Source organism: Lonchura striata, chromosome 17 (genome assembly GCF_046129695.1).
Source record: "Lonchura striata isolate bLonStr1 chromosome 17, bLonStr1.mat, whole genome shotgun sequence".
Taxonomy (NCBI): domain Eukaryota; kingdom Metazoa; phylum Chordata; class Aves; order Passeriformes; family Estrildidae; genus Lonchura; species Lonchura striata.
Genome location: NC_134619.1, coordinates 3,568,624 through 3,583,835, shown reverse-complemented (window position 1 = coordinate 3,583,835; position 15,212 = coordinate 3,568,624). Strand labels below are relative to the sequence as shown.

The 15,212-nt window shown below is 44.5% G+C and overlaps 1 protein-coding gene across 1 annotated transcript; it reads right to left on the bottom strand.

The window, feature by feature from the left end:
• Positions 1 to 1,969: 1,969 nt before the first annotated feature.
• On the bottom strand, positions 1,970 to 14,889 carry NPEPL1 (aminopeptidase like 1). Its single transcript, XM_021553560.2, has 12 exons — positions 14,711 to 14,889; positions 13,812 to 13,997; positions 12,515 to 12,685; positions 9,877 to 9,966; positions 9,118 to 9,199; positions 8,794 to 8,936; positions 8,151 to 8,228; positions 5,565 to 5,665; positions 4,854 to 4,977; positions 4,335 to 4,511; positions 3,581 to 3,691; positions 1,970 to 2,856 (listed from the first exon to the last, which is right to left on the bottom strand). The coding sequence occupies exons 1-12, from the start codon at positions 14,858 to 14,860 to the stop codon at positions 2,698 to 2,700; spliced, it is 1,572 nt and encodes a 523-aa protein (XP_021409235.1). The 5' UTR covers positions 14,861 to 14,889; the 3' UTR covers positions 1,970 to 2,697.
• Positions 14,890 to 15,212: the final 323 nt, after the last annotated feature.

Sequence of the window (15,212 nt, the reverse complement as noted above, 5' to 3'; positions counted from 1 at the left end):
CCCTGCCCAGCGTGGGAGTGTTGGAGTTTAAAGTTGTCCAACTTTAAACACACTTCAAGTGCAGCCCTAAATCCAGAGGTCAAAGCTCTGGTGCCTGGGAGAGCTTCCTGTAAATAATTGCTGCTCTGCCCCATGGAAGGACCTGGGGAACTTTCTGTGTCAGGGATGCTGGGACACACGGTCAGGGGCTTCTGGATTGGCCGTGGTGGCAGCTGCAGGGACAAATTCCAGCTCTGCTGCTCAGCATGAGCTTATTCGTATTTTCTAGTGACTCCACATATTAATTTCTATGTATTTTCTATTTGTAAGGCAGTTTTGGGATCTCCCCTTTTGAAGATTGCTCACCAGGATACTTCAGGGCAAAACCAGGAGTTAAAATTGCCCAGCACCCAGAAACAGGTGAGTAAACTAAAGAAACTCAAATTCTCCTCATTAGGGGTTAAGAAACATTGGGAGCTAAATGGGAATGATCCCAGTGCAAGCTCTGTCAAGAGGAAAGAGAATAATTTATTTGGCAATTACAGCTCACAAATCACTGTCTTGTGTAGGTCCAAAGCTTGTGCTCTGGGGAATAGACCTTTTATCAAAACAGAAGGAAATAATAATGTACATGAGGAACAGCAAGAGATTTTATTACAGATTTGAAAGAGCCTTGATTTTTATTTTGTATCTCTGCTAGAGAGGAAGCATCAGACTTTATTATTAGGTGTTGGATTAATTTATTTTACTGTCCTTTAGCAAACTTCAGTGGTTTTCAGGTTTTGACTTCCAAAACATCTCATTTGCTTTTCAGGTTTTTCTTAATAGATTTCTTTAATATGAGGTACTTAGTTTTAAAAATGGCTTCTATTAAATGCCTTCCAAATTAAATCCAGCACAATTATATGCCTTGAGACACTGCAAAAATTGAATAATATGATAATCAGCCATCAAAATCAAACTTCTCTGTTATCATTAAGTGAATAAGATCAGAATTGAGCCCTGTGCCACAAAGCCACAGGCCACTTTTTATGTAAAAATCTGGCAAAACACTACATTTCAGAATTAGAATTGATTAATTTGTAGAATGCTTCTACAAGACTGAGATTGAAGATTATCTGAGCACTGAAATTAAAACAAATTGCTATTTGCTTCAATACTGAGTCTGTAATAAAAATAACTTCATCAACACATGTCCCATGGCAGTTTTTGGTACTTTATACCAAGTTAAGAATTACCAAAGGCAGAACTCATTCAGATACAAATTTCTTACAACTCAAGTGGACCAGGGAGCCAGAACAGCAAGGGAGAAACAAATACATGAAGTAAGGAAGTTCTGGGGTTGTGGGTTTTTTTGGCTTTTTTTTTTAGCTACATTTTGTCTATCAACTAGAGCCACACAATCAGAATGGAATACCTTCATCTTCCCTTCTGCATTAAGCTTTCCAAGAAGTCTTTAATGAAAAAAATGTTGGTTTCCCTCAGTGTTGGAACTGCAGCTAAAACCAACACCAGCTCTCCAGAGATCCCCTCACCAGGGAACGGGACAGCTCAGCTTGATTTGACCTGCAGAGCAGCCAAGGGGGTGCTGGGGGGGATTCCTCACCACTGATGCTGCTGGAGCAGGAGATGTTCCAAAGGCTGATGCTGGAGCCCCGGGACAGGGACTTGGTCTCTCTGTTCCCAGCCCTGTCACTGCCATGACATCAGCTGGGACCAGTCACTTCCCGTGGGGGTCCCAGCCAAACCAGTGCCTGGAAGCTCCCTGTGGCTCCCACAGAAACTCACACTGAGCACCCCTGACTGCTGCTGAATCAAATGAAGTGAATCACAAAGTTCTGCAGGACTGCCCCAAGCACTCGCTGCAAGCTGTTCCTCTCTCAGCTCTGAGTGCTGGGAAAAGGAATGTGAGCGGGGTAATGATGTTGTACACAAAGTTTTGCAGCACTCAGTGTTCTCAGAAATGTAAATAACACCACAAAACACCACATGGGATATGTAAGCTTCTTTAATAATTATAAATTTATTAAGTGGCAAGAAGCCACTCTGCTTTGTAAACCGATTTTACTCAATCACAGTCCCTCTATTGTTTTCCTCATTTAACATGAATACATTCTGTAATTTGTATGTGAAACAATTACACAGAGATATGTTCTGAACCCTTCTTGCTGATTTTACTGGTCAGAAGAACATTAAAACATGCAGAAACAGCACCTATAGGCCTTTTCTCATTACATCTCTTTTGCTGCTAAGCTAAGCTGTCTCTGAATAAGCCAAGTCTACAGAGCTTTTCTCCTTGTCCTGTGTTCTGAGATGTCCTGAGGCCTGCAGAAATGTCTGATAAAACCTCACATATAATAAGTAATTCAGAAGGCTTTGTAAGCAATAGCTGCAGTTGCTTCTTCAGACTTGAGAGAGCTTCTCATGCATTAATGCACTTAGTTAGGTTTTGTGAGGAGCACAGAGGAGTACGTGGCCTCTTCCTGATATAGTTAGTCGAGCCTGGACTCTGCACCACTGATATTGTTCAGCAACTGTGTGCACCAATAATTTAAAAAAAAAAAACCAACAAAACAATAAATCAGACTGTTTTTATCAGAAACAAGTAATAAATCTTATCATGATAGTAAAAAAAAACAAGTAAATTTCTGCCGTGAGACATTTCATTGCTTGAGAACAGATCAGTGCAAAGTGAGGTAACTCAGGGCTGGGGCTGTGTCAAACCAGGCGCCGTCTCTTGGAGTCCCTCTCCATCTCTTCAGGGGGAGAGTCCCCATTGCAGCCCAGGGGGGACACCAGGTTTAACAAAGGATCTTCAGAGGCCCCTCCAAACAGGGACAGCAACAAAGCCACGCCATAGCCAGTAGCTCGTTCACCCTAGAACAAAACCAAAACCACACAGTTCACACTTGGAGGATTTGGATTAGTTTTAATTTGGCTACTGATCCAACGAGAGCTGTGGTGGTCAGCAGCCACAGCCAACCCCTGCTCTGTGCTGCTGTATCCTCACCACCACTGGAATCTGTCCCAGCTGGGTTAAACACACAAGAACAGAGCTCCCACTGACTTGTGGGTGGAGAGAGGCCAGTATTTTTCAGGGCAGGGGATCTCCCACCCAGCCTGAGCATGGATTTGGAATATGAGCTGAATAAACTGTGTTAAAAAAAAAAAAAAAAAGCAGCAAGTGGAGTGAATTGGCTTGTTTTTTAGGAAAAAAAAAAAAGAATTTACACAAGTTCCACCAAAGGGAATATATTTTTGGAAGGATGATCAATTCTGGTCAATCATCTTAAAACAACATGGTTGAAAATGGAAGGTTGGGATTATTGCCATGAACAGAGACCAGGCAAGTTGTCAATGCTCACAACGATAAAGATGTCACTGACTGAAGTGGCTGCTAGAATATTTTAAAACCAAAACGAAAAATATGAACTGAGAAGAAACCAAGAAACTCGCAACAGAGACGAGCCAGTGCTTTTCTAAAGGACCCTTCTCCAGCTATTTCTGTCCCTCTGAAGTGATGGACCCAACCCAGAGCTCCTGCAGGCAGCAGCAGGAGTGCATCCCCAGGCGTGTGCCCGGGGAGGGGCAGGGCACTCACGGCGTGCACGGGAGCAGCGATGTCGATGTGCACCCACACCCCTGGCCAGTCGAAGCCGATGTGGGAGGCAATGAAGAGCCCAGCACAGGAGCTGGGGCTGTTGTCTCGGTCCTGTGGGAGCAATAAAAACAGAGTTGGTCTCATAAGCAGAGAAAATATAAGTGGTTCATTCTGCCTAGAAGAAAGACTGATACACAAATCTCGTTCAAAGCTTAACGAACGGCCCTAGAACAGTCTTACAAACCAGCTTTACTGCAAATCCTTGACTTAGTCCCTAGCAGCAGTGTGGCCCTGCTCAATTCCTCTTCTGCCCACACTCCTTTCTGCAGTATTCTGGAACCTCACTGCACACTGGAACTCTCAAAAGCAGCAACAGCAGCTGCAGCAATTCCGAGGCCTCTGTCCTCAGTTTCCTGGTTGCTGCACTCCCAGCTACTTTCCCTGCTGGTGATGTATGAGCTGAGGAATGCTCATCTTGATTTCCTAAAAGATCTCTATCTAGGAATTCAGCACTCATTTAGGGCCATGTTTAAAAGGCAAGCAGCCCAAAGGTACCTTTGCAGCAGGTCACCCTGTTTAAAACTGGCATTGAAGACAGCCTGTAGAGCCCCAGGTGAAAGACTCTGAAGACCAGGACAATATGGGCCATTTCTAAAAGGTGCCCCCATAAAGAGCTTTCAGCGGGCCAGCTCATTGTCTAGAAAACACATATTTTTATGTACTAGAGAAAATTAAAAGAAAAAAGAAATCTTACTGCTACAGAGTTCTTCATATCAGCTACAGCAGAGGTAAATTCACTGAAGTGGAGCTCAGGGCAGTACACCAGAGGATGGACCAAGTCTCCACAGTTCCTGCCAGCTTTAACACAAGCCTTTTCCCACTCTTCATTATTGGTAAGGACAGCAGCATGGTATTTTCCTGTAGCAATTCCCTGGTGAGGTAAAGGACAAAATCAGGAAGAAGTCACCTTCCACCACTGCTCATCAATAAAACCTTGTATAAAACAGGAACAGGTGCTAGAAAATAATGGTGTTAAATTTGTACCCTTGTACCACTCTGTGGTACATGAAATGGAAGCCATTTAATGGACAAAAAAGTCCTGATCACTATTAACAAATCAGTTCTGGTAATAATAAATTGAACTGCAAACCTAGAGTACTCACTGCTTGTGTCAGCTGCTGATGTCATCAGAACACCACATTTAATTTAAGCATGCAAAAAAGTTACATAAAGAAGAGAAAAGAAGCTGAGTTATGAATGTAAAGTGTTGTACCTGAGCTCCAGTAAGAGTGGCCATATCCAGAATGATATCAGCTCCAAGGTCTTTGCAGGCGTAAGCGACTCCATCAGCCAGGATCAGGCGACCTTCTGCATCAGTGTTATTGATTTCCACAGTCCTGGGAGGAACACAGGGCATGTCACACTGGAAGCTTCAGCCTGGAAGTCAAGACTCACCTGCTTGGGCCAAAATACTTCACAGAAACCTCATGGGCTGCTCTTATTTGACTCTGCAAGTCTGTAGGGCTGCTACTCCCCAGCTCCAAGCAGCCAGACAGAGCACACAAGGACAAGAGAAATGACAGTGCTGCCCTTGTGTGATGCTGGGATTCTACAAATTGCTGCCAAAGAAGTAACATCTATTCTTAAAAAATATTCTAATCCATTGATGGGCTGTCTTTGCTGCTTTGCCACACAGTGCAGCTGCAGATGGACACAGGAAACTGGTTCTACTACAAAAACCACCTAAATTCTGAGTGCTTTAAGGGAAGTGCAGCTCATGATACCCATATATTTTGGTGTATATTTACATGCCCCACAGGAAAATCTAAGCACACTTAAAACTCACTACTATGGATGTCTGAAATGCAATTATGAATATTTAGGGAAGCTGATTTAGGAACAGCTTCACAATCTGCATGACTCTCAGATTAGCAGAAAAATTATGTTTGTTCTGTTTATGGGAAAGGGATAGATACAATCTTACTTTCCAGAGTAAAGAACATGGATGTCATCAGGTCTCGTTGCACGTGGTCCCACTGCATTCTCAGCCAGACAAAAAACAGCATGAAGATTGTCCTTAAACCCCTGTAACAACCAGAGGGGAGAAATGGCTTTTGATTCACATCAAGCTGATTTATTGGGACTGAAATCAGTGAGGGATTGAGACTCCTTGACAGCAATGCTACAATTTTCAAAGGAAATCTGGTGGGGTTTTTGGACAGGTGGGTGGGCGTTAGTTGGGTTTTTTAAAATGTGCCATTCTTGCTGGGAGGCACAGAGCATTTTTAACCTGTTTATTTATTTTTTTTTTTTTTTCCTTAGCCTCCTCTCTTCTGGCTTATCTCATAATGTTTTAATTTTGGTATAAAGTCAAGTGCTTATGTGGTTATGGATGGTATTTTAAAATGGATGATGATTCTGTTATTTATATAGTACTTGTATTGTGTGGAGGGATTCTAGGAACAGACAGGGAGTCAGCAGCATTTAACAAATGAAAACATTGTTCCTCCTTAACTGGGATAGTTAACCTTAATACCATCAAAATCTGGGGGAAAACCTGGCTCTTAATCTCTTGATAACTGTGGCTGAAGAAATCTGGGCTTGCTGAATCAGCTCATGTTCTGAAGTCTAAAGGGCAAAGGCATCAATCAAAACCTTTCAAAATTACAGGCAGCATTTAGAAGCCAGAAAGTAATCCCAGTTTCTAGCCCAGCTGGTGGGCAAACAGCATTGCTGGAAATGGACCTTCCCTCCACAACCCAGCTATTCACAGAGTCTCACTGCACTTCATTTTTCTCCTCCAAGAGAGACATGTTGTTAATCTACTGTCAAAAAGTGAAAATCTATTTCCAGTATCAGTTGCCTTTTCCTGAAGATCATTCTGCCTGCAGCTCTTCAAAAGCAGGATTCACTATGCTAACATGCAGGATCATGTTAACAATAAAGAAATCAAAAATTTAAGTCAATGTTTTTCTCTTCTCCCTTATGTTGGAAAGCTCACAATGGAGAAAATGCATCTTTCTAGGAAAAATCACTTGATTAACTTTTCTATCCAAAGCCTTTTACAACCACGTTGTGTAACTGCTGGGACAGCATGCAGGCAGATATTTATGAAGATGGAAAATAACCTCTGCCCCTCTTCCCACTGAGCTTTCGATCCAACACACATTTCCCACTTCACTCTCTGTGACAAAGCATAGCTCAGTGAAACCTCTTCCCCTTTTCTTTTATTTCTTAAAGCATTTTAAAAAAAGACTTGAAACAGTAACAACAAATTCTTTCCACTGCCTCTCTGAACACATTTTCTTCAGGGGTGTCATTTACAGGTCTTCTCACATGAGACTGTAAAATTAAGCAGTGAGTTCATTCTTTTGTTTTTACATACAAAGATTTCTCCAGGCTCAGTTTGTCCAAACACATCACTGGCAGTTTACTCACTGTTGCAGTAATTGTGTATGAACTGAGAGATCATTTGTGCTCACATCTACTGTGACTGTGAATGGAACTTCTCTCAGTGCAGGCAATCACACACAAAACTACTCTGGGAACAAGGACTGAACCACTGAAACCATGTCCCCCATCCATGGCTATCCCAAGGTTTCCCAAAGCTCTACATTCCAGCTCTTGTCCCTTGCAGACCTCTGACATAACTTTCTGAAGGATTTAGTTATGCAAGGTAGTTACTCTGCCTGAGATGCAGCTCACAAATCTGTTTCCAATTGTAATTCTCAGCAGGTAACTGCGAAGTTTACAATCTTTCCACATCAAACATGCTGTTAGGGCCAAGGCACAGAGCTAGACTATTGAGAAATGGGAATTTGGCACTGATCAGCCCCTGGACAAAGCATCCATCAGATCTATGCATTAATCTGCAGCAGTAAATATTTTTTGAACTTTGGATACTCCTTGGAGGCAATAGCTCCTCTGTCAGCAAGACTCAGTCACTGGATTTGTGGAGAGGGCAGTTTTATTGGCAGCAGTCACTTTTCCCCAGTTTGCATTGTTAAAGTGCAATAGGAATATTTGTAATTCTTCATATTTCAATACCTGGCTCCTTCTCAGCTCCCCCACTACTTTCTGACCACAGATGCAAACCAACAAGCAGCTCCTGATGACACTAGAGCTGTTATTAACCCACTAGGTTAATATTAGACCTGGCACAGGATTTGGAATATAGAAAGACTTCATATCCCAGAGTCACTCATCCCCTTCTTTGCTAAGGTGACAACAGCTGCCCTAAATCCCACAGCTTAAACAAACTCAGGACTGGATAACTCAAGTATAGACCCGATTCAAGGAACTAGAAACCACTCAGTCCACAGAACAAACTCTGAAATTCAAGAAGACCCTTAAAAAAATCAGCACTCAAGGAATTTCTCACAATTCTCAAGGTCCTAGTAAAGATGTGGAATATTTTCCTGGAATAGCAGAAAGAGCAGAGTGGCTCAAGCTCACGAAGAGCAGTGGCAGGTCAGAACTTCAGGATTAGACAGGCCTCTGTCTCTGGGAATATATCCAAGCTCCTTGGCAGTGCTGGGATACATGATATCAATTAACACATTTTACTTACTTGCTTTACAGCGGCTTTGAAGGCACCCAAAATAGCAGCTGCTCCACCACAGTCTCGCTTCATTCCAGGCATAGTAGTCTGTTTAAACAGAACCACAGATTTTTTTTTTTTTTTTTGTCTTTGAAAGAGAATTTCACAGTAATGCCTGGTAGAACCAGTGTTTCTGATGCTTCTGAGACTGGTTTTGACAGTGCTCAGCTGTCAACAACACAAACAAGAAACATGTGCCTCTGCTTACTGGTGGATCTGGTCTTGGAACTGAAAACTACTAAAACTGGGTTGCTAAACTGTTAGGAAAGTAAAAAGAAAAAGGTTGTTTATAAGTTTCACACTGAGGCCAACTACAATGGGTTTTGCTTCTATCTTTGAAACCAGAAATTAAACATCTTTGATTCTACTTTCTGCCTTTCAGTAGGCAATCTTTAAAGGGCAAAATATCATGTTGCTACTGAATTGTTCTGCAGCGGTCCTTGAATCCCATTTGGTCTTCTCCCCTGATAGTCTGTGTCCATACGGATGACAACAGAGCAAGCATTTAACTCAACAAAAAGGTACTTTTGCTTCCTACAGGCATTATCTGAACTGCTTCCATCAGAAAACAACAGTGTAAGCAAAGGCAGCAGCAGAACAAGTGTTTCTGTACCTTTCCCTTGATGCTGAGTCCTCCAGTGTCATACACAATACCTTTGCCCACCCAGGCAATGGTCTGTGTGGCACCATCTGGAGTGTGGCTGAGAACTGCCAGGGCTGGAGGATGCAGAGCTGCCTTTCCAACTCCATAGATACCTGGAAAACAGAGAATTAAACCTGTGGGGAAGAAAGACTGCAGGGAGCCCCTGTGGGTATTTTCTTGGAATACTATAGACAATAAAACAGTTTAAAAAATGTGGAAATGAAACATCACAATGGCAAAACATTCCAGTCATCTGCTAAGAAAAAAGTGTAATTAATACTCAACAAGATGTACCTCCAAAGCCTCTCTCTTTCAGCTCCTCATCTCGAATAATGGTAGGAGTAATCCCAAGATCCTTGCCAACTTTTTTGATTTCCTTAATAATTCAGAAAAAAGGACATTGTCAGTCAATCATCAGGACACATTTGTGCTTTTCCACACAAATGGGTACCCAGTTAAAGGGTTTTAGTGATTTTGCATGCACACACATACAAACATTCACAATTTTGGGAGTGGTGCTGCTTTTCCAATGGCCTAATTCCACTGACACATCCTTGACTTACTATGGCATGAAATATAAATTTGACCTTTAGACTCTGCCAGTAAAAGAAATCTTCTGAAGTAAAGGACAACTGTTCACTCTATTGGATCATGATGTAACAGGACAGGAATAATTTCATTTTCAACAGCTTTCCAGATCTTTATGATAAAGCTCATCTGGAAATAAGTCAGCTGTCCCATGATTTCAGTAACTCTGGTCACCATCAGGTTTAAGACAAGAATCCAGTGCCATGACCAAAGGAAGAGCTCATTTTTTCAGCTATCCAGTTCCCTTCTCCAAGCTGTAAACTCTGCCTCCTTCCAACCCTGCACAGTTCTATGAGACATGAAAGGCCAAAGGAAGAGCCTGAGCACCCCTGGCTGGACTGTGCCACCCACTGCTGACACACAGCTTGCACTGAGAGACAGCAACACTTGGGCTTGATTCCTGCAGTCCAGACTTTCAATTAACGATTGGAATAGCACCTATTCCATCAGGTGCACCTCACCAACCTCCAGGAAGTTGTCAGTGTTCATCTCGTTGCACGGGGTGTCCACGATGCGCGCGGCCAGCCGGACCCCCTCGGTGGCACTGGCCAGGCACTGCAAACACAAGGGAGGACACCTGACAGGGGCTGGCCTTTGGCACAGCTCTGCATTCATCCCTCTGCAGCCAACACCACGTGTGCTTCCTCTGGAGCACGTTAATGCTTAACTGCCACCACCACAGGCACAGTTAAACAATGCCAGCCAAGCTAACTATTATTATTTGTATGTGTCCAGCTTATTTTGATATGTGCTTTAACTTGTAAGCAATTGTATTCTTTTACTGAGCAAACTGATGTTGCAAAATTACTATCTTTCCCCATTACTAAAGGGACATCAAGAAAGCAATGTGAGGTGGAGGAAATAAAGATAAGAGGAAGCTAGTTCAGGAAGTCACAATGAGTTTATGGGCTGCTGAGGTTGGAAACCTGCAGAGATTGTGTAATCTGCAAAATGGGAAACTGCAGAGTTTGTACAGGGCAGGCAGAATGGCTGAGGGAAATAAAAGATTACTGCTGTGAGGTATTCTATATGGCAGGCCCATGGGGAAACTGGAATGTTTCATGCTTGTGTAAAACATGCACAGTTCTCTGATTTCTGTGGCAAAATGGACTGACCCTCAGCTGGACTGAGCAAAAACTTATCTGAGCAAGAGTGGACAGAATCAAAATGGTCAAGCAGCCAAGGCTGTTTCCTTACAGAAAGATCCCCCTTGCAAAGAAGGACCATGAAGACACCAGACACCAAGCTTCAACTTTTAACTCCCATCAACTAACAACTTGGAGCTGTAACACCCAGGGGAAGGAAACTTTGTGCAAGCTTTCCAGTAGCCACACTACACTGAGGACCACACACAGCACAAGGGTGAGTCAAGATGGGTTTCACAGGAATCTGAGGCGTTGGACACTCACTCACTCATGCTGAGGTATCTGAAGTTTGGCTTGGCCAGACCAGCCCAAGGACTCCATTTGTATCCCATCACACTCCTAAACCTTGGCTTGCTTTGGAAAGGTGCCCAATTCCCTGCAATTACTTCTGATTGCTTTACTGTCCCTGAAGGGGTAAGGACCTCCTCAGGAGCCAAGCTCTGTCTGGAGTGATTCCCTGTTAGGGCCATACAGGTAAAAGGAGGTGCTCTAACCCCAAGGCCAAGCCCCAGGGGAGCAGCACGACCTCCAGAAATAAGCTGTGCCTGTGTTTGTGTTTCCAGAGTGCTCCAGAGAACCTGGGTAATGGCAGCCTCTAATAAGTGCCTTGTAAAGCTCTGACAATCCCTGCTAGTCCTCACCATGAAATACCCTGCACAATGCAGTAGGTGTAAAATACAACATGTCAAGGGAGAGGTTTAGATAAAAATGTCCTACCACATGCCTCTTCCATGCTCTGCATTAGCTGTCTGGTGCTGGTTGAATTTAAGGGGTGCAGACTCAGCTAAGAGGATGCCAGTAATATTTTTGGCATTGACATCAAGGGGAAAAATGGGAGGTAGAAATAATTGCAGCTTTGTTTTTAAGTTAAAAATAACCCAAGTGGTTTGGAATCTACCTATCTGAAGGAACTATTTTTGACACCAGCTATGCTTTTTCTGATGTGGGGCATGGAAAAATGGAGTGATCAAGAGTTGTACTCTCAGCACATCTGTCTTTGCCACTTTTCTGAAAACTGGATTGGCACCATTTTCTGGGGCCAAATCAGTTCATGGAGTAAAGACCAAGCACAGGGGAAAAGACACTGGAAAAAACCCAAAACCCTAAAGCTGTAATTCTGTGAATTTCAAATGCAGCAACACTGTATCTTTTGTCAAATCCATTGCCAAAACTTTCAAGGGATTTCTGTAACCTCACTGACTGATCAGCTAAGGAAGTATCCATCTGTACTAAAGCACAGAACCTGGAGCACTGAACAGGGACTTCCCTAACAGATTAACTGCAAATCTTGGAATAGCTTTTAAGTTTATGGATCTTGAAGAGGAATGACCTGGCATGCCAGCAGTTACCCAGTGTGGAGTTTCCTCTCAGCAACAGTCAAACAAGGAAAACAGCCTTTTATTTTCTGCCATTGAAAGATGACTTGGACATATTTCACTGTTATGTGCAGCTCATCTCCAAGCGGTTTCTTAGGGTCTTGTTTTTGGCCACAGTTCTGCCAGAACTCAGCCAAAGAGGTACATCAGGCAGAAATAGCAGAGGCCATATGTGATCCCTGTTAATTACTTTTAGTGACATCAGTGTGATATTCACCTGCACAGGCACACACAGCTTTTGTCTGGGTAGAAAAAAGTGAGAAGCCCACACACCAAAAGCAATGTAATATTAAAGGCTAAAACAAGAGCTTGCATCTGTGATACATGTGAGAGAGAAGACATTTTCTTTGTGCTGTTTGGTGTTTTCCACCCTTGAAATCTAAATTCTGAATAACATTCTCAGCATCTGCTGCAATAATATGTTTGGCATTTCTACTCACAGATGCTGTGAACTGATCAACTCCAAAGAACCCTGAGCTAAGATAATTACACAACACTTATTCCAGAGGCAGCTTGAGGCAGATATATTTGTGTGTGCAACGAACTGAAGGAAAAGGTGACAGAAAACCCCCAAAATCTTACTTTAAGTGTTGCCACTTCCATTGGTCCGTTGTTTTGGCCAACCAGGAAGAATTCCACTGTCACAGTTTTCTTCTCGGTGCGTCTGGAGGCGCTGGAGCGATGCGTGAACAGGGGGAAGGCCCTGGCCAGGGCACAGGCGGAGGCGAAGACTTCGGAGCGCTCACACACCATCTGCAGCAGCAAACAGCACCAAAACACGTCACACAACACCCCTGGGGAAGGCTGCTCTTCAAAGATCTGTTACCTGGGGTATCCCTGGGGAAGAGGGGAAAAAAGGAGCTGGGTGGGAAATAACGTTGCCCAAGACAAGCTCATTGATCGTGTTTTGTACGGACAGAGAGGCACTGTGAAAACTCCCCCAGTTCATTTCCCATAAATGAATTACACTGCTGCAATTAGTTCATCCTTATAAGGGACCTGGACTGTTGTAATTATACCAGTGCAATTAACACAGGTTAGCCTACAGATCAGGACCAAAAGAGGCACAGGAATCACCAACATGTGCTCAAAACAAACGTAACAAAGAATATATGAGAGTGTGAAGGCAGAAATTGTATGAAAATGTGGCTAGTATTAACCCAGAAGTTTGTTAGCAGGCAGATTATTTTTCTCAAGTTCATTACAGCAATTACCAATGGAAAGCAGTTTTAGTTAAACACTTTCAAAGGCTAAAAATTAGAGTTATTACTCTTGCAAATAAGTTTTCCAAGTGAAGAGTACTATTAAATTTTTTCACTGACACTGACTGTATGAGTCTTCTCCAACAACTCAGAAATCTGATCTTAACTGGAGAACCCACAGAAACAAATAAATTCATCAGTCTCATATAGAAGGCGACCAAAGAAGTCCAAGAGCTCATGCTGCAAAGGACTCACACTGGAGCATTATTTGCATCAAGACTTTTAAAACTCACTGAACAAAATAAGCAAGCTACCACTCATGGGTTCTGTGACACAGACGTAACACTCAGGCTACATCAATCTCCTGAAACATGTGCAAACATCCCAAACCCTACACTGGAAAAAGCCACTAATAGTTCACTTTGCATGGGCATTCCTGGTTGAAGATGTTCCATACGAATCCAGCCTTAATTTCCTCCTTCTAATGTGCATGAGCACGCACAAGCCATTACAGTCAGGTCTTGCCTACATGCCAGTGCAAAACCAATCATGTCAGCGTAATTATATCAGTCAAACTTGCCCTCCTCCAGTCTCCTTAGAGACAGCTACAACCCGGAAAAGTCGAGAAAACACTCGCTAGACATTTCACTCACAGCAGCGTTTCCAGAGCCACTTACAACAATGCATCTGTTGACCCCCCCCGGCAGGCAGTTCCTGACCAGGCGGGTGACGAACTGCGCTGCGGACGGGCTGTTGTGCCGGCTGACCCGGGACGGCAGCGCGGCCACCGTGGCGTAGTTCAGGTACAGCGGGCAGCTGTCCGTGGGGTTGGGATTCAGCGTGCTCAGAGCAGACTGCCAGATCTGGGGAGAAAAGAAGGATTTAAAGACAAAGAACCGTGCCGGACTTCCCACCTCACTCCTGCTGTATTTTGGTAATTTTTAATGACAAGGGTTTAGGTGTGGGAAACAAAGAAATTGTGCACAACAACCTCTGGAGCGAAACGAAACAGGAAATTTGAGAAACGTGTTCATTAACCAGAAAATATAAACGTACTTTCCATTACAAGCATCTCCTTTAAGCCATATGAATTACAACCTAAAACCACACTGTTTAGTGCACAGGCTGGTTCAGAGCTCTCTTAACTTGAGACAGTGATAAATACGAGGATTGATTTACTAGCTCCGAATTATTGTTTCACATAGCAATTTAATTAAAAGCAAATAAAACTAAGAAGGGTAAATATTGTCTCAAGACACTGGGGAGCCGTGTATAAAAACCCCTAGCCAAACATCTAGCGACCTAAAAGCCGCAATGCAAAACGTTTATCATTCTACCACAAGCCATCAGCACCACTGAACAAACAGGTCGGCAGCGGCTGCGGAGGGGCTCTCGGCGCCCCCTCGGAGAGGGCAAAGCGCCTTTCCCCGCCGGGGCGGGCACGGAGCGGCTGCCCGGGTGGCCCCGCGCGGCAACAGGCCCGGCGCGGCTCGGCCCGGCCCGGCCGGGGTCCCGGGGCGCAGGCCGCGGGGCCGGGCCGGGCTCTGAGGGGCGCGGACCCGCGGCGCGGCCTCACCTCCTCGGTGACCCGCGGCTGCAGCTTGCCCCGCAGCTGCGCCCAGGGCAGGCGGTGCAGGTTGTGCAGCTGCCCCAGCACGAGCAGCGGGCGGCTCTGCGGGTCCGCCTCGCCCGCGCTGGCCTGGAACTCCAGCTGCACGTTCGCCATCTTCCTGCCCGGCCCGGCCGCCCCGCCCCGGGCCCGGCTCCGCGGGGCGGGGACGCGCCGGGGCCGCGGCAGCGCCGGGCGCGGGCACGGCGCTGAGCCAAGTGCCTCTTCCTAGTGGGTTGGAATAGAACAAGCTGATTATTCGGGTCTTTTTGTAGTTGCCAAGCGCCTCCTGTTAATGTTTGGTCAGCGGGCAGTTATCAGAATACGCTGGTTTGGAAGGACAGAGATTATTGAGTGCAGCTCTCCTGCCCTGCGCGGACGCCCCGACAACCCCAGCGTGTCCCTGGGAGCGTTGTCCAAACGCTCCTGGAGCTCAGACAGGTTTGGTGCTGGGACCATTCCATGGCGA